The sequence below is a fragment of the Scylla paramamosain genome, chromosome 30, assembly GCF_035594125.1.
Source record: "Scylla paramamosain isolate STU-SP2022 chromosome 30, ASM3559412v1, whole genome shotgun sequence".
NCBI classification, from domain to species: domain Eukaryota; kingdom Metazoa; phylum Arthropoda; class Malacostraca; order Decapoda; family Portunidae; genus Scylla; species Scylla paramamosain.
The window spans coordinates 10938712-10963898 of NC_087180.1; the positions used below are offsets into that span (position 1 = coordinate 10938712).

Sequence of the window (25187 nt, forward strand, 5' to 3'; positions counted from 1 at the left end):
TTGACTTTAAATATCCTAGACAAACTTGGTCAATAAACTTCATTAAAAATGTTATTTTTTAATCTTTATTTAAAAGATAATTAATTATAATATGAGGTGGGACTTTCAAAATAAAACTATTATTCTTGAGTAAGGTGTTTTCATCCAACACCATATCAAAAATGACCACCAATGTCCTTCCTCCTCCTCTTCCTCCTCCAAGGCTTAACCCAAGATGCACCTTCACACCAAAACTATAATATCGCATACTGGGAATAGAGAAGCTCACGTATCTCAAAATAGTCAGGGCTGAGAGGTCCCTCCAGGGACACACTGCCAGAGTCTTGCTGCAAATAAAAAATAAGGTTACTTCTGCAACCTTGTAAATTAATGAGGAGCATGCAACAAAATATACTAAGCTATAGGCAACTGTAAGACATTTCTCATAACTTTAGACATTCCTTTGGATTGTGTCCTTTGGAGAATGACACCTTCAGTGGTGCCCAGTATGTTTATTTTTCACCTTTTTCAATGCCCTTGACCATAAGTCCTCTTAACAATCTTGCAGGATGCCTGCCATCCATCATTATTTACCTATTACTATTCCAAAACTTATATACAATCTTAGCTTCTAAACCCAGTGTTTCTTAACATGGTGTGCTAGCACCACAAGGGGATGCTAAGATAAATTTTAGGTTGTGTTGGAAAATGTTGCATATTTTGCAAAACAATATAAGTGTTCCTTAGGAGGAATACAAAAGTACTGAAGGGATATTTTTTTACTTTATTTATTTATTTTTTTCCTTGAACCTCACTTTCAACTATGTTAATGCAACTGTAGTCAATGTAACCAGAGTTAAGCCAGAGTTAAGAGTGCTGGAGTGCCCAGATCTGACTATAAGGGATGCTGAGGTTGAAAAAGGCTGCTTTAAACTATAGTGATGAAAATAAATAAATAAATAAATAAGTAAATAAATATATTTGAACTTATACATATGACATCTGTCATGTCCTCATTACAGAAGACTAGTGTGACCTACAAAATATAACACATGTGTTAAATAATGTGTGCAAAAGTTAGACATAACAAACTAACAAACAAAAAAATGTATGATGATGCTGTTTGAAAGGAATAGAAATGAGTTGATTCTGAGGGTCTGCACTCTTTAACAGTTGAATATCCAAGGTAACAAGAAATAAGGCTGAATGAAGAGGAAATATTGGTAGTAAATCAATTTAAATATCCTGACCAAATTATGTGCAAGTAGGGAAGGATGGAAAGTAAGACAAGACAACAAGTAATACAAGGAAGGAAAATTATTAGACATCTAGGACAATCAAAGGGAAGACAGCAAGCATGGAGGTAAAAATGTGCAAGTAAAACTTGATTCTGAAATGAAAGGCAAAGATCATAAATCTATATAGCTGAAATGAGTTACGTGAAAAGTGACTGTCATAAACAAAGAATGCATAATGAAGATAATAAAAAAAACATCTATAACAAACTTGGTATGTCAAGTGAAAGTGAAAAAAATCTGGAATACTTCAAAGAATCAACCACAGAACCCCTGAGTTATTTTTCTATATAGAATGACAAAAGATGATTAAAAAGGTATATATGACAGCGGTACCATATATACTGGACTATAAGATGAGATTTTTTGTCAAATTTAAGACTTCTAAATCTATGGGTTGTCTTAGACACCAAGAATAAAACACAAACCTATAACTCTGTGATGAATATTCAGTGCCACTGTACCTTGGAATTCATTCCATAGACACACATGTGTATGCATAATATATATATATATATATATATATATATATATATATATATATATATATATATATATATATATATATATATATATATATATATATATATATATATATATATATATATATATATATATATATATATATATATATATATACACACACACACACACACACACACACACACACACACACACACACACACACACACACACAGGTGTGCAGGCCCACCCTAACTCAATGTGTGTCGAATGTTTACTGACAACATCATGGATGGGCCAGCAGGTGCCTGGCCTGCCAAATTACAACAATCAGTTGCCTATTCACAAAAATCATGATGCCGATAATATAGTATCTCGAGATATATTTGACATGCTTGTTGTATCAGATAAAGATAATTTTGAAGGTTTTTAATTAATATGTATGTTTCGAATGTTTGAGGCAATTGTTGGAACAAAGTATTAGTCATCTCAGCATGGCAGTGCTGGTGTTTATTATAATGTTTCTTTACATTTTAAAAATTCAGAGTATTGTTTAGTAAAAGTAATATATGTACAATATGTAGTTTTTAAATCCTTTAACTTCTTACATCTTGAGCTACTAGCATTGAGGCAGCAATAAACCAGTCTAATATAGCGATAGTAGCTTAAAGCCAAATTTTTTCCCTCAGAAATTGGGGATTGTCTTATATAACCAATCATCTTATAGTCCGGTACATACAGTATGTGCAATTGCTACAATAGGACACCTTCAATGAATAATGTGGGAAGACAGTGTGGTGGAATATGTGAGACAGAGGGATGAAAGAAGAATGCAAGGACAGGAACACATGGGGATTCTTTTGCTAAGGCCATCCTCTTGGAGGAGGTCTTAGGAACAGGTATCAGATAAAGACAGATATGTAATATTTATTACATCATTAGTTTGATTTAGTATCACTCTTCACCTTAAATATAACTATTATCTCCCAGTCTAAGGTAACAAGACATATCCCTAATGGTAAAAATAAAGCTGTGGACATAGGCTGAGCCATCACAAAAGTACTCAATTATAACTATTTAGTCTTCAATTGTAGTTCCGTAGCCTTTAATGTTTAATAATGTGAAAGCCTTACCTCAGAACAAGTCACTGCAACATCCATGTTTACAATGTACCTTTCAAAGGCTTCCCAATTAATAATGAACGGCCCATTAGGGATAACAAAGAAGTGAATAATCTGTCTGACATGCACCCTAATTCAAACTTTAAACAAGACCAAGAGTACTAGCAACTAAACTATAAAAGTACTGTCATACATTATTTGATGCCAACACACACACACACATACACACACACACATAACGCACACACGCGCACACGCACACATATCTTACCTTCTTGAGTGCCAGAGTTCCGTTGGCACACCACAAGATGCCAGCATTGAATTCCGAGCTGATACCTGCCCTGCTGAGCACCTGCTTGAACCCACTCAGCCGAATGTCATTAATGAAGACTGGAGTGTGAGGAGGAGCCTGTGGGTGTAATGAAAGAGTTCAACAAAAAGTCTATGCTCACTTATTTGGGATAGATTAGGAAGGATCTAGATTGCAGCAGCATTAAAATTATGTGATTTTCATCAAAATCTAAAAAGCCCAAGAACCAAGCAAACAGAATGTTTGCAATGTAGCAATTCCTTGGAGCCATTCTCACCTGTTCTCTGGGGATGACGGCAAGGGTGGCCATGTCTTTCTCCCTCTGATTCTCGGTGGCTATCACTGTAAAAAGTATACATGGTTTTAAATGATTTTTAGATTCTACATTTTTAAGGATTGCCATGAATATAGATATTCTGAGGAAATCAAACACTGGATTGTACCTGCTTTTATCAAATAGAATATCTTACAGAATTTATTATATTTTTACATGAAAAATCTCAATATGTTCAAGTTTTATACAATATCTTACAGTATTCTGAAATTATGAAACACCAAGAAAAATATGTAAAGCTAATTCAACCTGTGCAGAGAGAGAGAGAGAGAGAGAGAGAGAGAGAGAGAGAGAGAGAGAGAGAGAGAGAGAGAGAGAGAGAGAGAGAGAGAGAGAGAGAGAGAGAGAGAGAGAGAGAGAGAGAGAGAGAGAGAGAGAGAGAGAGAGAGAGAGAGAGAGAGAGAGAGAGAGAGAGAGAGAGAGAGAGAGAGAGAGAGAGAGGATGGGGGGGAAGCAAAAAACCTTGTCTGTCTGCTTCTTCCCCAGTGCCCTCAATAGTATCTGTAGGGAAGGTGACACAGCCATCCACCCAAGCCACCTCCATCTCTCGGCCAGCTGGCTGCAGGGCCAGTGAGGATACGAGACTCTCAGAAAGCTTGATCTGAAACACACCAAAAATTTCAATAACACTGTAGATTATTCTAGTAACTTTACACATGATCAAATATCTTTATAGTGAAGAATTCAAGACAAGGGATTACTTAATTGAACCATAAATAAAAACATGATGTCAACTATGTTACACTATGAAGTGTAAGCATGAAGCACCTGGTAGATGTGAGACTCCATGGAAGCATTCACCACCTGGCCCAGGCTTGGAGTGAACACCTTGGCTTTCGTCATGCTACGGATGTTTTCTGCAAAGGCCTGGAGATCTGTGTGTGACCCTCTGACCAAGATGACCCGCAACGGGTGCATTGCCTGTGAATAACATTGTAATGCTAATAGTCTGTCCATTCTAATTTCTACCTACACCTGCTTTCATATAAATATGATGTATTTTGCCCAAACTAACCAAAATTTTACTCTAATTCATAATCATAAATATTGTTTTCAATTTATACTTTTATTATTATTAAGTTGCTAATTTCAAGTTCTGACAAAAAATGGACCAATATATTTCTAATATGATGTAGATCAACATGACTGAAATAACACACAGCCAAATGGATCACCTCAACAATCTTGCGTATGCTCTCCCCATCACTACGACCCTCAAAGTCAATGAACAGGACCTGGGCAGCCACTCTCACTGTTACTGTCTGAGACACGCACTTAGTTGGTGCCTCCTCCATCTCTGAAACATTAAAACCATAAAGCAACAGTTCTCATCACTGAATTACCCTGCCCTGGATGTAGCAGACCAATTCAGTGTATTTTGTTTCACCCTTAAGAGGGGTTTAAAATTGCACCAGTGCATGATGCTGCCTACACAGAGTGATGTAGTGATAAAAGATTCAGAGCCTGCCAAGCAAAGCTCATTCAGCTATTTAGCTGTTGTCTTGACAATGTTTAGCAACCAACTTAGATGTAGGGGAGGGTCAAGAAGGTTGCTGCTGGGACAATGGTACACATTTCTGCCTCTATTGTCTCTGATACTAAATGTGGATTCATCATTCCACAGTACCTCTGGCATTCCACACACTATATATATATATATATATATATATATATATATATATATATATATATATATATATATATATATATATATATATATATATATATATATATTTTTTTTTTTTTTCTTTTTTTTTTTTTTTGCAAAAGCAACTGTATTCATCTCCTACATTTGACTCCTAAGAGTCAAAAGGGGCTTCTTTATGGGGCTGAAAGACCCCAGCCTATTAACAGTTCTCCCAGAACACTCAACAAATATTTATGGGGTTGCTTTCTTTTATTTTCCTTGCTGTCACCAGGATTGGAGTAATTGTAATTTAACTGATATGTAATTAATTACAGAAAATTTTCTGATTTTAATTGTAATTATAATTCAATTCAGAAATTCAGGAATTGTAATTGTAATTAATTATAAAATAATTGCAATTTAATTGTATCTGGGTGTACTGCTACATCAGCTCCATCTGAGTGAGTTTTTAGCAATGCAGGAAACTATTTTACCACAGATCAAGCTCAACTTGGGGTTACTTCTTTCCAGTCAATGATAATGATTAAGTGTAAGTGAACTGTATGAAAAACAACCTGCCATTTAAATATACATAAGCCTACTATCTACAGTTTCTTTGAAAATTAAAGGTTAAATTTATTTTCTTTACAAATTGGTTACTTAAGTTTGTGCCATTTTTGTTGATAACAAAACTACAAAAATGAAATCTTGATTTTTTTTTTCTAATTTATATTATTTACATTATAAAGGGGTGAAATAATTTACATTATTTCACCCCTTTGTTTTAAATAAAGAGCAAAACTTCTAATTATAATGAATTCATAAATGTTTAATTTCATTAAATAATTTGCAAGTTAAAAAAATGACAACCACATAATATGTTTTTCTTTTTAAACAAAAGCTTTTTTTTTTTTGTCTTAAGTTGGGAATTTGTAACTGTAATTGTGATTAAAGTTTCTTTTCTTTTCCAGTAATTGTAACTATAATAGAACTTCACAGGAGTAATTATAAATGTAATTTTAAATTTTTGTAATTGTAACTAATTGAGAATTTGAATTGTAATTACTCCAACCCTAGCTGTCACATGTGGGTTTGATTCTAATTCACACTTTACAATTGTCTGGAAGTGAATATCTGTCTTCTTGGCCTTGCTAAACCTGTTCTTGTAAGTAGGGATTGTGTGGTCCCATTCCCAGTGAAACTTGGCAACCCAGAACTGGACACTCCTTGGACACAAAATGATCAGTTCAGAGACTACCTTTGTTTGTAGATCAGATTCCTTTAGGGGAGTGATCTGGGCAGTGGTCTGTACACTTAGATCCTTTATCTTGCCCATATCAACAACACAGAGGGGTCAAAGGGGTTGGCAGTGTGAACCAAGAGGGGACACAAGTGTGACAGCACACTGAACAAAACACCATGATGACAGCTGATTGGGTTTTGCTTGGTGGGTTTAGAAGCTCCAACCACTACACCACTCTGTGTAGGTGGTATAATGTACTAGCGTGATTTTATGTCCCTCTTAAAGCCGAAGCAAAATTTTATACTGAATTAGTCAGTCAGACCCAGGGCAGACTAATTCAATGTCAAGCACTGTATACTTATATTATAGTAACAAAAGTTTTCTATCACATCAGTCATCCAATAACATTTCTAGACACATCCATGTAACCCATGATCACTCAATCAACAATCCTTACATCCCTTATCGTATCACTGTACACTCAAAAACAACTTTCTTAAACACATTTCCACCTCACCATCTCTCACTCAACATGTACCAGCAACAATGTTTTCACTTCTTCCATGCATAATAATAACATTGCATAGAAAAACATCACTATATATATATATATATATATATATATATATATATATATATATATATATATATATATATATATATATATATATATATATATATATATATATATATATATATATATATATATAATTATCATAAAGCAGCATAAAATCATTCACCAACAATACTAGACAATATAATGCACATTTTGCTACATTAAGTTATTTCAGTGACAAGTAAGATATAAATAACTAATGAGTGAAAGTTTATATGATGCAAAAAAAGAATACCAAATAGCTGATAGAATGAAAAGTAGATAAATATGTAAGTGAACAAATCATTTAATATTTTGTGAAAACGCATTTTTATTGGATACGCTGAAGGAAATCCACTGCATCAATAAGGCCTCACCCATCATGTCATCATCATCATAAGGAATCTGTAGGTCAATATTCTCCTTGTTTTCCTCCTTCAGGCCACTGATCTCAAAGTCCTCCAGGTTAATGAATTCCCCATAGTCATCTCCTCTCACCTGTCAGAGAGTTGTGTTATTCCTCGAGCAGCATTGGTTTTGTAGGACCCACTTTGGCACTACAACTTTTGATCAAATAAATTCAACAAGCATGAAACTCAAAATACTACTTCATTAACCTTCACATATTCCAAATACATTTACAGTCACACATCTCTCACCTTGTCTTCATGGTAAGGAAACATTGGGTGGTGCTTGCGGCTCCGGAACATGCTCTGGTTGCCTGCTTTCTCATGCAGCACAATGATGTCGTGTTTCCCTGCTTCCAGACCCTCCTCATCCTCACTGTCACTTGAGCTCTCCACCCTGAAAACAATTTAGCTGCATCAGTATATTTCATTATTTTTCATAAAACATGCCTTTCCAAAAACTCAAAGCAGCTTCTAAGAAAAATAATTTCTTTGCTTTTAAAAAGAGTAAAAACTTCAAAATTTGGCAAGTGCACGATTCTCTTCCTTCATCTTTTCACTTGCCTTTTACAACAAATGTGGATTATCAAGGCTTAAAGCACTATAAAATCCCATGTTTCATGGGTAAGGAACCTACTTGTTATTGACTATGTGACAAGGAACTTTCAGCACTGAAAGAAATATTGGCAGAGCTGACTGACTCACTCTTCTTTGATCCTCTGCTGTTGCTGTTGCTGTTCCCTTTTTTGCCTGTAGTGCTCATCCAGCTCTGGTCCCTCTAACCTTACCCGACGCTTCTCTAGCAGCTTGAAGGTTCTGATTTGAGGATTATCAATGAGGCGTCTGGCAAGGCTGTCTGGTCCTGTCCTGTGTGCATGAAGTAGAATATATAGAAACAATTAGCCACAAAAAAGAAACTTAATACAGTATTCCAAAATACTGTCGGATAGTATACATTTTACAAAAAATAAATAAAAAAAAAAGTCCAAAAGGATGAGATATATGTTAATCTGGAAGGAGTTCATAAAGATTTATCAGTAAATATGTACATACCACATGGATTCAGTATGCTACTGAATTTAGTGATGACATATGCCCACCTTGATGTAAGAATTATGGTGTTCTTGGGGTTGGTGGCCCACTGGACAAACAACTCTCGAGAATATCCACTTTCAAGATCTGGGAAACTCGCTAATACAACCTGACAAAAGAACGGACAGCATTAACTATAAATGAAGAAGAAATAAGAGTAATATGCTAATTTTTTTCACTTCTGCAAGCTGGATCATGGCAGCATTCTGAAAGACAGTATACAGTGTATATACATGATGATATGTACCTTTGGTGATGGGAGACGACTGAGGTCAGTGAGATTGTGACAAAATTTGAGGTGCTTGAAGCTAAATGGATTGGTTCTCAGAGTGTCAAAAGCTTTGGTCAACTTTTCACTCATCCACTCAATCTGAAAGATGTCAATCTCAGGTTAGCAACATCATTATATTGCAAAAATATAATATACTAAAAGTTATTACAAATATATTGAAGTAGACTCTAAAGCAAGATTTTATAAAACTGTAAAGCCAACTAATCAGTTACTCTATAGTGAGAGAACATAACAGTATGGTATTTGCTTGAAGTCACCCACCATCTGTTTAGCAAAGTGAATAACATGGTAACCAGTGTTGGAGAGGATAGCCAATGAGTAAGCTGATAGCCCACTCTCCTTGGTGTTCCACATCTGCTCCAGCATGTGTGTCATCTCCAGCACTCGACCACCAGTGTCTGTGGCCACTAGGACATTGCCTCCATTACGGCAAGTCTCCTGGAGCTGGGCTTGAGGTAAGGAGACAAATGCATTCATGGTAATAAATTAGAATGAATGCTTGACATAAAAGGCAAGTATGGTATTTTTACATGTATTCTATAATATAAATAAATCACTCTTCAGAACAAGAAACAGGAATAATGGAAAACATTAACTAAAGATTTCTGTTACTCTATCTTGTTTCATGTAATTAAGTCATATATGATACTTAAATTTAAGTAAATATTTTACATTGGGAAACTTAACTACAAGTCAAAGAAGGAAATCACTCACCCACAAGTTTCTCGTCTCTGTGTCTGCGCCGTTCCTGCCGGTAGGATGAGTTGAAGGCATCTGTGATCAGCAATGAGGGGCGGCTGATTTTGTCCAGCTCGCAACCTCCAAGGTGACGTTCTTTCTTGTGGTTGAAGTCCACTGCATACACAATGTCGCCTTCCCCATCCTTAATGATTCTCCAAATTGCACCACCAATCATGTGACCTGCAGGCTGGGCAGAGATGCTGAGGCCAATACCCTTCCCTGAAGAAGATAAGAACATACCATGAGTCACAGGAATAGTAAATATATCAACTGCTCAGCCTATATATTCCACTCATACAAGTTGTAAGAAGTGTTCATAAAATACAGGTGTGTGTGTGTGTGTGTGTGTGTGTGTGTGTGTGTGTGTGTGTGTGTGTGTGTGTGTGTGTGTGTGTGTGTGTGTGTGTGTGTGTGTGTGTGTGTGTGTGTGTTCCTTACCTCTCATGGGTATACTCTGGTTGTACTTGACTTGAGTGATGAGGTCAAATGCAGCATCCACATCATCAAGACAAAAATGCTCAACCAGATCATAATTATGGTGACTCTGCAGCAAATAAAATACATTATAAGCACTTTCTATATATACATACACATCATTTAATGAACGAGATGACAATAAGGAGAGGCAATATTATCTAGTATTAGTATGGAAGCAGAGTGGTTATGTAAAGAAATTGGTAGGAAGGTGAAAAAAAAAAAAAAAACTGAAAGCTAGACTAAAGGGTGGCAAAGGTGCAGCTACAGAAATGTTCAAGGAGATGAAGTGGTACCAGATTGGATGCTTCTAATATGTGACCTCATGTAACTGAGGAGAAATACCGGATGAGTAAAGGAAGGCGGTTATTGTACTCTATATATCAAGGCAAAGGTTGTAGCAAATAATGTAATACTTATAGGGGGATAAATTTACTCAGTGTGCCTGGAAAAGTCCATTGGTGAGACCTGACTGAGAGATTAATAGAAGTTACTCAGTTGAGGGTCGGTGAGGAACAGGGAGGATTCATGAAGGAAAATGCTTGTGTGGATCAGGATTTTGCAATTAAAATGTTAATGTGGAAGTATTTAGGATGGAATGAAAAGTTCCATGCAGCTTTCATGGAACTAGGAAAACCATCAGATGGCGTGAATAAAGAAGCCCTCTGTAATGTTCTTGAGGTTTATGGAGTAGAAAGGCAGTTGCTAGAAGGAATCAAGGCTTTTTATAGGGATAAAAGTGCAAGTTTGCAGGTAGCAGGAGAGCTAAGAGACAGTTTTACTATGGGAGCAGGAGTAAGACAGAGATGTGAGACATTTTCTGTTTAATATTCTTATTGATCGAAATGAAATTCAAAGAAGTGTTAGTACAAAGTTGAAACAGAATGGATTAGGATGGACTGTAGTAGCATGTCTATTTATAGATGAAACTGTTACTAGCAGAGTCAAAGCGAACTTCAGTAAATAGAGAATTAATCCATGAGATGTGTGTGAGACAGAAAGTGAAGATGAATGTTGGGGAAAGTAACGGGATGGTATTTGAAAGAAGATAAGTGGTGGTGTGTGACTTTGGGATACTTTATAGAGTGAGTGTGCCAGCTGTGGGAAGATGTGAGGTGGTTATGGGATGGTAGAGAATGGATAAGGTGAGTGAGTTTAAGTATCTGGGAACAGTGCTAAGTACGAGTAAACATAGGAAGAAATGGAGTATGGAGAAATGAGACAGAGTACTGTGGAAGGTAGGCATGTTATAAGATCACTTGCAAGAGCCATGAAGGATGCCTATGGATATAAAGAAATGTTTAAGGAATATTATTCTCCAGCAAACACTGACATTTAGATCAGAGATCTAGACATGGAATAAGCACAATAATCAAGATGATGTGCTGTAGAAATTAGTTACCTATCTAAGAGGGGAATGTGAAGTGAGAATATGGTAGATGAGATTAATGAAAGTGTGTATGAGAGATAAGTTGTGAGTGCTTGTGCAAATAAGGTAAACTGTGGAGTGGTGGAATATGTGAAAAGGAATATAATGAGATGGTATGATCAAATTGAGAGGATAAAGACACAAGAGTTTTAAAGAAAAAAGTTTGTACCAGTATGTATCAAGTCACACAATTTAAAGACATGAAATAAAAATTGGCTTTTGATATCCATTTTTCTTCTTTTTTTACTAATTTACTTCTTTATTTATCTATATATATTTTTTTCTTTCAGTTCCATTTATATTGTTATGTCCAAATCTAGAGCTATTCAAGATTCACCCACGCATTGCAATACAGCATACTGTAATGCAATTGAGACTTATGAACAAATTAACTTACGAAGAACCTCTCAGTAAGGAACCTGTTTGTAAGGCAGCGACTATCTGTATCGCCTCAGGTAATGTCACCAGCATGGGCAATTCCTTACCTGATACCAATCATACAAGAACATCTGGCCCATCTTGAACACTGGGACAGTGGCATACACAGGACAAGTGAGCTGGCACTTCCCTACCATGTATGGCAGAGCCCCCATGTGCAGCGGGTCAGGATAGGAGATGAGGACACAGTCAACACGTGGCAGGACTCTGTTACAAAGCAAGTTTGTGTGAGATAAGCATTTTCTATACCTTCTGTTCTAAGCCACATAACATTCATGAAAATAAATAAATACACAATACTACTATCCTTATGTTCACAATACCTGATCAACCTGCCATTTCCTACCTACAGTTCTCTTATCTTTCATTTCCAAGATAATCCTCACATACCGTACATACCATGATTTGTACAATATACATACATGTAACATTCATAAACATAACATGCAACAAGATATTTCTTCCATTACATTTCAAAGCCATCAACTGGTTTCTGTTCTTTCCTCTCCATGTACATTCCTGTGCAATTCTAAATAGACACTCAAGTAATAATGTCCTCTGATGAAAACTTATTTTCTTTTGTCTTCAACTCTTAAAAAACAAAGATGAATTATTCTAGAACATTAATGTTTTGCAAGACCAACTTAACATGAATATTTATAACTGAACCACAAAGCAAGCAAACATCAACCCTTTACTCAGCTCACTTTGTCAGACGATCCAAGTAGTCCTTGTCAAATTTTTCATCCCACCCACAGTCAAGGAGGAAGGTGAAGTCATCCACTGTGAGGAGGTAGCAGTGTGGGGTCTCATCCCCAACACCCCAAATACCCTCAAAGTTTACTATGGATGTCATCTCAAATTCACACTGAAATAAAAGCAAGTGTTATCAAAATTATATATATATATATATATATATATATATATATATATATATATATATATATATATATATATATATATATATATATATATATATATATATATATATATAATTTTTTTTTATTTATTTATTTTATTTTATTTATTTATTTTTATTTATTTATTTTTTTTTTTTTTTTTTTTTTTTTTTTTTTTTTGAGGATATGTTAAACTTTGGATCAACTCCAAGTTTTTTCTTCATAATCCCAACCTCTTTCCTCCTATATCTTGCTTTCAGCTATGGGAATATAAATAGAAAATTTTTAAAATCTATGCACATTTCCCTACTTACATTTTAGTAGATACAATACAAAACTAGATATGATTTTGTTCCAATTCTGTAACTCTTCTGTGACTTACTCACGCGGGGAGTAAGCTTGGTACTCTGTTATCACTCATTATTCTTGTTTTCTTGCTTCATTTCTCTCCTACCACGGACAATATCAATACGGGAATATCAATTTGCTAATATAATTATACAGATGGTGATTCCCGTAGAAACTATTCCGGGGAGCAATTTTGACGGGAGCGATTTGACACGATACCGGGTGGCCACTCACTAAGTACCCCCACCCAAAAAAAAAAAAAAAAAAAAAAAAACATACGATCACACTACAATTCAATCTTAAATACTAGTATGATATTATGGTTCATGTACATAAATCCGGGGCTTAGTCAGAATCACAGTGTTGTCCCGGTCCTTCAGTGTACTACAATTGTCCCACCCGGCGGATTCCCTCGTATCATGCACACACACCTGCTTAAACCTCACCTGGCGACCAAGGAATGATCCGGTGGCTGAGGACGCCCCGGTGTATCTTCCTATGCCTTCCCTGAGCTTGGACGACCCGGCTGCCGTGCCAGATTGGATATTCAGCTGTCCTTACGTGCAGGCTGCAGCACATAGCACGGCGCGCGTCTACTTAGTATTTACCTCCGCTGTGCTCCAGATCACAGAGTTCGGACACTAGAGTTGGGACAGTAAAGAGAACGTGCTTTTGCAGGGGGTCTTTTCTGTTTTTTATGTTTTATTTACCGCAATATCACTACTATTACTACTACTACTACTATTACTACTACTGCTGCTAATAATAATAATAATAATAATAATAACTTTATTTGCTCACAATACAGAAAAGAGCTGCCTTATGTACATCAAATTTTACTTTTGTAGTGTCCTTTCTTATGTTTAAGCCTTGCTTTTGGAATAGGTTGGGCTCTTCATCTGCCACTTGCTTTAATCGTGAACTAACTTGCAATTATTTCTTTTCACCTCTATGCCTTGGTTTAGTCCGTCACCTTTTGCTAAAGTACATTAATCTGTTCATGTACCAAATTGTTCTAACCATTCTTTGTTGCTTTATTTTTGTAGTGTATTTAATTCCGGTTCAGTGGCTTATTCTTACTACTTTCTTTTAACTTCTTACCACTACTCCCAACATGTTATTTCCATTGACCTCGTGAACCTCTCAGTTTCCGTACTTACTTTCTACACCAGTTTGAAATAATAGCAATATTTTAAAATATTCAAAACAACTACCAAAGTTTGCTCTTCCTGGATACACATCACTCTTTCTGCGTGTTACTTGTGTGTGTGTGTGTGTGTGTGTGTGTGTGTGTGTTTCCCTCTTCAATGTGAGTTAGAATGCTCCGGACCTAAGTATTGGTGAGGAGATAGGGACGTGTGATAATGAATGGCATGTGTGTGCGTGTTCCTCTCTTCAATTAATGCGAGTTTGGATGCTCTGTATTAGTGTTGGTGAGGAGGCAGAGATGTGTGGTACTGAATGGTGTGTGTGTGTGTGTGTGTGTGTGTGTGCTTTACTTAATACTTTCAGGACTACTGTGTTATGTATAGTTCATATGTATAATATAATCTCATACCATGTCATCAAGAAGTTCAGTAGAATATTGTACTTGCAACTTACCTAAGAACAAAATAAGAGTTCAAATTGACACACTGATATTTCATCGCATTCCCTTGTGGATGACTAATTTAAGTCGTCTAAGCATAGAAACCGATTTTTTTTTTTTAGAAGACTTATAGTTATTCAATACTATGCACGTAAGTAATTGATCTTCTGTACCAGGTAAGTGAATTCGCGTATGTCTATGACAACGTTGTAGATAATATAGAAACTTTAGCCCTTAAGAGAATAATAGAGAAGAGGAAGATAAAGGCCACAAGAAAATATATAGACGATTTATTGAAGTTGAAGAATGGAAGGAAGACAGCAGCAAGGCCGTTTAATTGATTTCTTTGAAATGAATGCCAGTTATGGTCTCTCTCTCTCTCTCTCTCTCTCTCTCTCTCTCTCTCTCTCTCTCTCTCTCTCTCTCTCTCTCTCTCTCTCTCTCTCTCTCTCTCTCTCTCTCTCTCTCTCAACTCCAATTACAGAACCCTAGAATATGATGCTGTATTAAGAAATATTTTCGGTATATCATACTGCGTACATGAATTAGATATAGTTTAATGCTTTGTATTATTATTATTATTATTATTATTATTATTATTATTATTATTATTATTATTATTATTTACTACTACTACTACTACTACTACTACTACTACTACTACTGCTACTACATTCTCAAGCTATTACAGTTATCTATTTAATGTACGTAGAGAAAAAAAAAGTAAGTTAAGAGAGAGAGAGAGAGAGAGAGAGAGAGAGAGAGAGAGAGAGAGAGAGAGAGAGAGAGAGAGAGAGAGAGAGATCGCAGTTTTTAGTATATGCCTCCTCCTCTTTTTGCCCTCCTCAGGCTCTTTGCTGGGGAGCAGAGATGGATAAGTCTTGCTCTTCTATTGCTAACCCACACGTAGCTAACAAATAACAACACATCAGCGGGTACCCTCGTTATGGATCAACAACTCTCCTGGTATTTGTTCTTCGTATGTATTCCTTCTCCTCGTTGTTGTTATTGTTGTTGTTGTTGTTGTTGTTCTACAGCGCCCCACCACCGACACCTACATATACACATGAGGAGGCGATGCGGTGATGCTCAGGGAATCACCCCAGCCTCCATCAACTCGTCGAACATAGCCAGAAACCTTGGACGCAGCAAAGAATTACTTTCCCACTGATTCTTCGACTTCTGTTTCATCTCATCTATCATATTATCGAGGTCTTCGTCAGTGCCGTTTTCTAAGTCCATCACATCGTCAGGTTCCATAATAACAAAAGGCAGAAGGACCATGGCGAATATAGCACCATGGACGTTTCTCGTCTTAAAATCTTGTTGCAGCTCGGCTCGCGTGAAGGGAACCTCATGGTTGCCCGCTTCCAGCACGCTGCAAAAGCTGTCGTAATACCTAGAGAGAAAGCCATCAAGGTCTGGCCTCCTGACTTCCCCTGTCATGCTCGTGTACATGAGGTAGTTAAGGTCTGTGCATGGGGAAGAGTAGCCAGAGAGTTGGAGGTCGAGTAACATGGTGTCCACTGGGTGACCATCCTCGCTATATCTACAGAAAAGACAAAGATATATACATACATACATATATATATATATATATATATATATATATATATATATATATATATATATATATATATATATATATATATATATATATATATATATATATATATATATATATATATATATATATATATATAAGAGGTACCGAGCAAGGGGAACAAAAATAAAAATAAGTCCCACAGAGGTGCCAATCCCCAAACAGAATCAGAAACTATTGTCAAAATTTGGAGGAAAAGTGTCTTGAGACTTCCCTCTTGAAAGTGTTTGTCATAGGAAGGAGAAAATATAAAAGAAAGCAGGGAGTTCCAGAGTTTACCAGAAACGACTGAGAATACTAGTTTACTCTTGCATTAGAAAGATGGACAGAATAGGGGTGAGAGAAAAAAAGTCTTGTGCAGCGCGGCCGCGGGAGGAGGGGAGGCACGCCGTTAGCAAGACAGAACAGTTAGCGTGAAAATAGCAGTAGAACATAGCAAGAGATGCAACATTGCGGCAATGAGAGAGAGGCTGAAGACAGTTAGAAGAGAGGAGTTGATAAGACGAAATGCTTTTGATTCCAGCCTGCGTAAAAGAACGGTATGACTGGAAGCTCCCCCCCTCCCACATACATGTGAAGCGTACTCCATACATGGACGGATGAGGCCCCTGTACGGATTAGCAGCTGGAGGAGAGGGATTGAGAAAAACCGGTGGGGATGATTCTGAATGTCTAACTTCATAGAAGCTGTTTTAGCCAGACATGAGATGTGAAGCTTCCAATCTAAAGAAAAGACCGAGGATGTTCGGTGTAGAAGAGGGGTACATTTGAGTGTCACTGAAGAAAAGGGGATAGTTATCTGGAAGGTTGTGTCGAGTTGATAGATGGAGGAATTGAGTTTTTGAGACACTGAACAATACTAAGTTTGCTCTGCCTCAATCAGAAATTTTAAAGGGATCAGAAGCCAGGTGTTCTGTGGCTTTCCTGCGTGAGCCGTTTTATTCTTGAAATGTTGGACGAAAAGACGTGGAAAAGTGCAGGGTGGTATCATCAGCGTAGGAGTGGATTGAACAAGAAGTTTGGTTTAGAAGATCATTCATGAATAATAGAAGAGTGGGTGACAGAACAGAACCCTGAGGAACACCACTATTAATAGACTTAGAAAAAGAACAGGCAGATAAGCAGATATGTCCGTAAATGTGTGTGTGTGTGTGTGTGTGTGTGTGTGTGTGTGTGTGTGTGTGTGTGTGTGTACATTACCAATTGTCCATACACACATACACACACACACACGAAACTTCACATCTCATCTCTAGCTAAAACAGCTTCTATGAAGTTAGGTGTTCTGAGACGTCTCCGCCAGTTTTTCTCACCCCCCCAGCTGCTAACTCTGTACAAGGGCCTTATCCGTCCATGTATGGAGTATGCTTCACATGTCTGGGGGGGTTCCACTCATACTGCTCTTCTAGACAGGGTGGAATCAAAAGCTTTTCGTCTCATCAACTCCTCTCCTCTAACTGACTGTCTTCAGCCCCTCTCTCACCGCCGCAATGTTGCATATCTAGCTGTCTTCTACCGCTATTTTCATGCCAACTGCTCTTCTGATCTTGCTAACTGCATGCCTCCCCTCCTCCCGCGGCCTCGCTGCACAAGACTTTCTTCTTTCTCTCACTCCTATTCTGTCCACCTCTCTAACGCAAGAGTTAACCAGTATTCTCAATCATTCATCCCTTTCTCTGGTAAACTCTGGAACTCCTTGCCTGCTTCTGTATTTCCACCTTCCTATGACTTGAATTCCTTCAAGAGGGAGGTTTCAAGACACTTATCCACCAATTTTTGACCACTGCTTTGATCCTTTTAAGGGACTGGCATTTCAGTGGGCATTTTTTTTTTATTAGATTTTTGTTGCCCTTGGCCAGTATCCTTCCTACATAAAAACACACACACACACACACACACACACACACACACACACACACACACACACACACACACACACACACACACACACACACACACACACACATTTTAAGCTTAACGCTGCAATATCTTAATAAATCAGCTATTATTGCACCCTCACCTAACAGGTGTTGTGAGACAATACAAAAATAAGCAATAAGTTTTTCTCACCTGAAAAGCAAGTTATTGTTCCAGGAGTCCCCATGGCACACCACCTTGAACTTGCTATCCTTCGCCTGCTCCTGTAAGATATCGACAAAGTTAGGAAGAAGGCTATCAATCCAAGCTGTGGCTCTCTCGTAACCCCCGAGTTGGAGGAGTAATTCCTTACTGTTCTTCATGCCGCTCTCGAAAATAAGCTTAAAGCTTGATTCCTTTTTCAAAAAATCGATCCATCCTTTCTCTAAAGACGGGTATCTAACACAGATGTCTTCATCAGGAGCCTTGGCCTGCAGCAGGACGGAGGCAGCGTGGAGCCTCGCCAGCTCCTTCAACACGAGGTTGACATGAGCTTTGTCCATGCCTTGTCTTCTGTCAGTCATCTTGTATCCCAGTGGCCGTAAATCTTCCAAAAATATTATTTCTTTCTTGTCCTCTAAACTGGCGTAAAAACATCTTGGAAACTTGAGTGTTTTTTCGCCAATTTCTCTGAGGATGGAATTCATATCCGGCACCAAGTTCAAGTAGAACTTAGCTTCTTTTTCAAACAATTTAGAAATGAATTCTTTCATGGACTCAAAGTTCCTACAGGGGTTGAGCTTCACCACGTAGACCACCTCGCAGCTCTGGTCGTCCAGCTCGTACTTAACCTCGACGCTGCTCACCACACACGCGTAGTTGTCGCCTTTCTTGGTGAAATCCACAACCCTGTAGGAGATGAGGCGCGCTGCGGCGCCCTTGTCCGCAACAAGCGCCGCTTGCACGTGATCTTCAGTCACCAGGCTGTGTGGCGTCACTGTGTTATCGGGTGTGTCGACGTCCTTCCCGTTCTGTTCTGTCACCGCTGAGGAGACCAAAAAAGATTAATCATTTGCTCTGCATCTGTCTGGAGTTTTCGATCTACTGTCTACGATGGTGTGACCTGGGCCCGTATTAATAAAGACTTTAAGAGCTAAAAGTTACTTTCAAACTAAAACTTATTTTCAAGATAAAAGTTACTTTCAAAGTTGCTCCTAACTCATAAAGAACTTTCAAGGTTGTGACTGCTCCAAGAAGCGCTTTCATAGTGGATGAAAAGTAAAAAGCACCTCAGAGGGACTTATACACGAGTTGTGAGTGAAGTTTATTTTTTCAACAAAGGCGAAATATACGTACATACACATCTGTACACACACACACACACACACACACACACACACACACACACACACACACACACACACACGCACGCACGCACGCGCGCGCGCGCGCTATCTATCTATCTATCTATCTATCTATCTATCTATCTATCTATCTATCTATCTATCTATATATATATATATATATATATATATATATATATATATATATATATATATATATATATATATATATATATATATATATATATATATATATATATATATATATATATATATATATATTGCACACACACACACACACACACACACACACACACACACACACACAGAGAGAGAGAGAGAGAGAGAGAGAGAGAGAGAGAGAGAGAGAGAGAGAGAGAAAGGGAGAAGGAGGAGAAGGAGGTTGAAACAAGGTCAGGAATAACAAGCATGAAATGAACAAAAAAGTGAGAGCAAGGCCACTTGCGTTACGCCGCGGTTTGTTTCAAGTAAGATGATTAAGGCCAGGAGTAAATAGACACCTGCCCGGCGCTACTGATGTTTTAGAGATGCCTTCGCTTAATTTCTTTCTTGTTATGTATCTAGGAAGCAGAGGTAAAGTTGTTCAAGTGTCAAAAGTGTCAAATCACATGTTGCTATACCAAACAATAAAAGATTTACAAAGTATTACTACGAATATAGTACAGAGGAAACCCATTACTTCTATAATGTATCAAGATTACCTCAGACTTTGTTAATGTTGTGAGAGGAATGCAGCGGAAGCTAGAACCAATTTGTTATGAAGCTTTGAAACTTATCAATTGATACATATCACGCTATAGTATATCATTTAAATAAACATGAGTACGGTATGAAAGTAAAATTGTCCAAAGTCTCAAGTGATGATGTAAAGTTTTAGGAGAATGTGAATGAAAAGACGCCTTGACACTGACATTCCAAATGATTAACAATGATGAAAACCAAGAATAAAAAATTAATGATGGATTATGAAACTCTCTCTCTCTCTCTCTCTCTCTCTCTCTCTCTCTCTCTCTCTCTCTCTCTCTCTCTCTCTCTCTCTCTCTCTCTCTCTCGGGAAGTTGCCCAGATCACTGGACAACCGTCCCATTCAGGGAATTAAAAAAAAAAAAAAAAAAAACACACTACAATGGTACATCCTGTGGTGTTGGAAAGCGGTGGAAAAAATCGTGCTCCAACATTCAAGATTATCCGTATGTTACTTCTTTTGCCAAAGTGACGAACCGAGAGAGAGAGAGAGAGAGAGAGAGAGAGAGAGAGAGAGAGAGAGAGTACATTTGAATAGACTAGACTAGTCACTAAACTGGCTGAGAAATGTAGACATGCTGATAGGTGTACAAACAGAAACAGAAACTGTAATAAACATATTGGACAGACATGAATAAACAAACAGGCAGACAGAAATAAACACCGGCGTACCGTTTTCGGCCATAGTGACGACGAACTGGAGTGAGGGTGACGAGGAGGGCGTTGAGTGTTCCCTGCAGAAGTGCTGGCGGGAGACTGACGGCCAGAGAAGGAAGCTTCCTATGATGCCTTGTCTCCCCTTGCAGCACGCCCCGTCGGCCTTCATTCTGTAACTCATCGTGACGAGAGTTGCCGTTGTTAAACCAGACGCAGTTCATTGTTTTTTCACCCACAACCTTGTCTCGGTACTGAAACTGAATACATAAAATTAGACATCATAACACACACACACACACACACACACACACACACACACACACACACACACACACACACACACACAAACATAAACAAACAGGCAGACAGAAATAAACACACACACACAAACATAAACAAACAGGCAGACAGAAATAAACACACACACATACACACACACACACACACACACACACACACACACACACACACACACACACACACACACACACACACACACACACACACACACAATTCTTTAACAGATAGGCCTTTTTTTATGAAAATATTTTGAAATGGCTTACTGGTTGAAAAAAAAAAAAATGGTAAAATAGATACATGGGCGCACATACCAAAAACCATTGATCTTTTCCAGCTACAGTAGTGGAGAGCAACGTCTATAGGTGTTGGTGAAGCGCAGATCCGTACTCAAATATAACAATAGATTACAATGATTTATGATGCGTCACGTGTGTCGAAGTAGCAGGAGGACGGAGACACACCAGTGACCGCAACTAAGAGAAAGTACTCAGTTCAACACGGTTAAGATGATTTAGATGTTCAATAAGAAGAAAATAGCAAATAAGTGACAAAGTTGACGGATCAAGTGACTCACAGAAAATTATATTTTGAAACTGAAGAGTCATCAGCCGATCTATAAGACTGAACACACATACACACACACACACATACACATATGCACACATGGATGGATGAACGAGAGAAATTCACCCAACATACATTTTTCTGGTGCGAGCTGAAGGAAAGAAAAAAATCTTCCTGCCTCTTTACATGAAGTGTCACGTAGGTTACTTCACCGAAAAAAAAAAAAAATGTACTTAATGTTTGGATAGAAGACATTGTAAAATATCCTGTTTCAGAAAGAAGGAAGGACAAAATTATTTATTTTGATTAGAGAAACGAATAAAAAGTACAGAGGGAAAGTCTTTTAGAGGAAAGCACAAGATAGTAGATTGCGCTTTTGGAAAGAAAAAAAAAAAAAAAAATATATATATATATATATATATATATATATATATATATATATATATATATATATATATATATATATATATATATATATATATATATATATATATATATATATATATATATATATATATATATATATATTAGCTCTTTCTCTTGAGGTGTGATGAACGGGTCCACTGAGCAGCAGCTCTTACAGGACTCATGCAAAATAACGAACTATCAGAAAGAAACCCTAATAGTTACAATATACAAAATATTAAAAATGTATGAAAACTAAAATTTACGTTATAACAAACCCATTACCAAAGTAAATATCCTCATTACAGATTTAACACAACACTCACACTCATACAGACTTCACATAAATATACTTACATATATATAATAGAAATATATGTAAACATGTATTCGGATTCTCACATATATAAAATATAAGTGATTAGCACCTAGGTTTTTCATTATTTCTGCCTTCAAATTAATTTTTATTGGTAGTAGATCTGAACGCATGTGGGAGTTGTTCCATAGATTCAACCCTTTGTGCAGAATACGCTGTTGAGTGAAGCTGGCTAGGAAACAAAGAATGAAGGGTAACTTGTCTAGTGTTTATAGGGTGCGTCCACACTAGCAACAAAATAAATCAGCAACACAAAGTACGACATGGTAGCCAACAAGCTGTCCGATTGTTCATGAAACATTGCTGTTGACATGTTGATAAGAGATTTATTGGTGATATGTTGGCAACCCTGGTGTAGACAAGTCAATGTGGTTAGAGGAGACATTCCAGCAGAAACACAACACCAACAGCAATCGCGTGACTGTGAGTGATCAAGAGAAAAGGCTGTGAAGTTAATGGAGTGCTACAGAGGATACCCATTCCTATGCGATCCTGTCCATGTACCATATAAACACAGATTCGAGAAGACAGACGTGTGAAATGTCTAAAAATTTCGACATGCTCTTCACGTCTCCAGAGGCCAGGTGTGGACAGCTTGACTAAGTCGACTCCTTTTGCCAACATGTTCCCCAGCATTCCGATAAAGATTCATAGTGTTGTTGATAAGTATCCAGATGTTGATTGTTCTATTTCGAACATTGTTGTGAACATGTCGGCAGAATTGAAAGAGATGACTGTATGCACGTAAACAAGTGTGTGAATTTATAATGCCATGAATCTTTTAAAAGATTTTATTAACTAAAAAAGAAAATAAATAAATAAATAGTTTGTCATAGTAACGGCCGAGAAGGAAAGTGGTTCTTAATGGTTGGCAGCTTTTTTTTTTTTTTTCGTGATGAAAAAACTATATTTGTGTCTTGTTTATCTTGCACACTATATAAAAGATGAGAGTAAACAGTTGATAAATATATCTGTTTAATAATGACATCATTTTGTTGTAAATGAATAATGAGACTTTCGAGTTTGAGAGAGAGAGAGAGAGAGAGAGAGAGAGAGAGAGAGAGATGTAAATCACTTACAACAGAATGTACGATATGTATCATCCTTCACGACGAGCGCTTGTCTCGAAATAATATTATGTAATAAAAACACAGCTGTAGGATTATAAATCCCAGTGCACTCAATAGCCTTAGATAATTTTAATCGCAAAAGTTATTGAAGACGCTGGTAATGATGATATGCTGCTAATATTGTAGAGAATGCGTTATTTACAATATTATAGAAAACTTATCAATATGTAACAAGTTCCCGGTGATATTCGTGAACTCCGCTAAGAGTTATTTGTACAGTACATTCGCGTAAGTTCCTGTAAGTGCCAAGGCATAAGTCAGACATAGTGACATTGTCACATCAAACCATAGCGACCTTTGAAATGCTAGAGCCTTGCCCTGCCACTGGTTAATAACAATGTAAGAGCCCTTAATAGCCTATTCGCGATCCTTGAGCTTCGCAGCTCCACTTGGTCGCTCACTCGTCCTTCATGAGTGTGACCTACAAAAGTTATACAAAAGACGTGTGTGTGTGTGTGTGTGTGTGTGTGTGTGTGTGTGTGTTGCCCGGAATTATGTAAATGTACTATTCCGTCAAGCCGCCCTGAGGGAGTGCGTAGTGTCTGCTTGGTTACCTCCCCTACCCACAAACCTCTAAAACAAATATAGGGATAGCTTTCGTACTGCACTAGAATGATGATGATTTCTTTTTTTTCAGATTTCGCTTTCATTTTTTATTTGTTTTCTACTTATCTGTTCACTTCCGTTGTTGGTGTTATTGTTGTTGTTGTTATTGTTGCTGTTGTTGCTGATACCTACTTTTTTTTCATTTTAAGTTTATCTATCATTATATCAATTTATCTATTTTTGTACTGCATTTATTCATCTATTCATTTGATTTATTCCCTTATTTATATATTTATTTATTCTATTTTTATTTATTCACCTTATTTTGCATCATCTTTCCTCTCTGCTTTTCTTGATTACTCTCTCTCTCTCTCTCTCTCTCTCTCTCTCTCTCTCTCTCTCTCTCTCTCTCTCTCTCTCTCTCTCTCTCTCTCTCTCTCTCAATTTTACATATATCTTTCCCTCTATCGTTCTTTGCTTCCCTTGATGAATGTACTTCATCTTGTATCCTGCTCTTGATCTTTCTTTGCTTCCCGTTAGTAGTGGTGTCCTTCATTTATATACTACCCTGATTCTTGCATTGCTTTTCTTGACTTGCATACTCATACTGCCCTATATCTTTCTTTGTTTTCCTCTGAGTGTTGCGCCCCAGTGATAGTGGTGTTGATGGTGAAAGTGCTGACGGATGAGGCTGCTGGAGTAAAGCTGGTGCATAGAAGGTAACGCTCGCGATGAATAGGATGTTGCTTATTAAACTCAAGGTGACATCCTATAGTGCTCTCTCTCTCTCTCTCTCTCTCTCTCTCTCTCTCTCTCTCTCTCTCTCTCTCTCTCTCTCTCTCTCTCTCTCTCTCTTTTCTGCTGCATCATCATGAACACTCGTCTTTCCACACACACATCTCATGAAATTCTAAGCCAGACTGCTCTAAGCTACCGATTCACGTCGGCGTCTTCAGCATGCAATGAGA

The 25187-nt window shown here is 37.3% G+C and overlaps 2 protein-coding genes across 2 annotated transcripts; both read right to left on the reverse strand.

The window, feature by feature from the left end:
* Positions 1–49: 49 nt before the first annotated feature.
* On the reverse strand, positions 50–13709 carry LOC135115829 (probable cleavage and polyadenylation specificity factor subunit 2). Its single transcript, XM_064032823.1, has 17 exons — positions 13533–13709; positions 12547–12707; positions 11887–12046; positions 9937–10042; positions 9472–9717; positions 9019–9206; positions 8713–8835; positions 8474–8574; positions 8079–8240; positions 7626–7770; positions 7344–7464; positions 4677–4798; positions 4270–4422; positions 3964–4102; positions 3445–3509; positions 3129–3266; positions 50–326 (listed from the first exon to the last, which is right to left on the reverse strand). The coding sequence occupies exons 2-17, from the start codon at positions 12693–12695 to the stop codon at positions 234–236; spliced, it is 2211 nt and encodes a 736-aa protein (XP_063888893.1). The 5' UTR covers positions 12696–12707; positions 13533–13709; the 3' UTR covers positions 50–233.
* A 1700-nt stretch (positions 13710–15409) lies between these two features.
* Positions 15410–21094, reverse strand: LOC135115830 (uncharacterized). The gene is made up of 3 exons (XM_064032824.1): positions 20914–21094; positions 18347–19178; positions 15410–16223 (listed from the first exon to the last, which is right to left on the reverse strand). The coding sequence occupies exons 1-3, from the start codon at positions 21077–21079 to the stop codon at positions 15764–15766; spliced, it is 1458 nt and encodes a 485-aa protein (XP_063888894.1). The 5' UTR covers positions 21080–21094; the 3' UTR covers positions 15410–15763.
* Positions 21095–25187: the final 4093 nt, after the last annotated feature.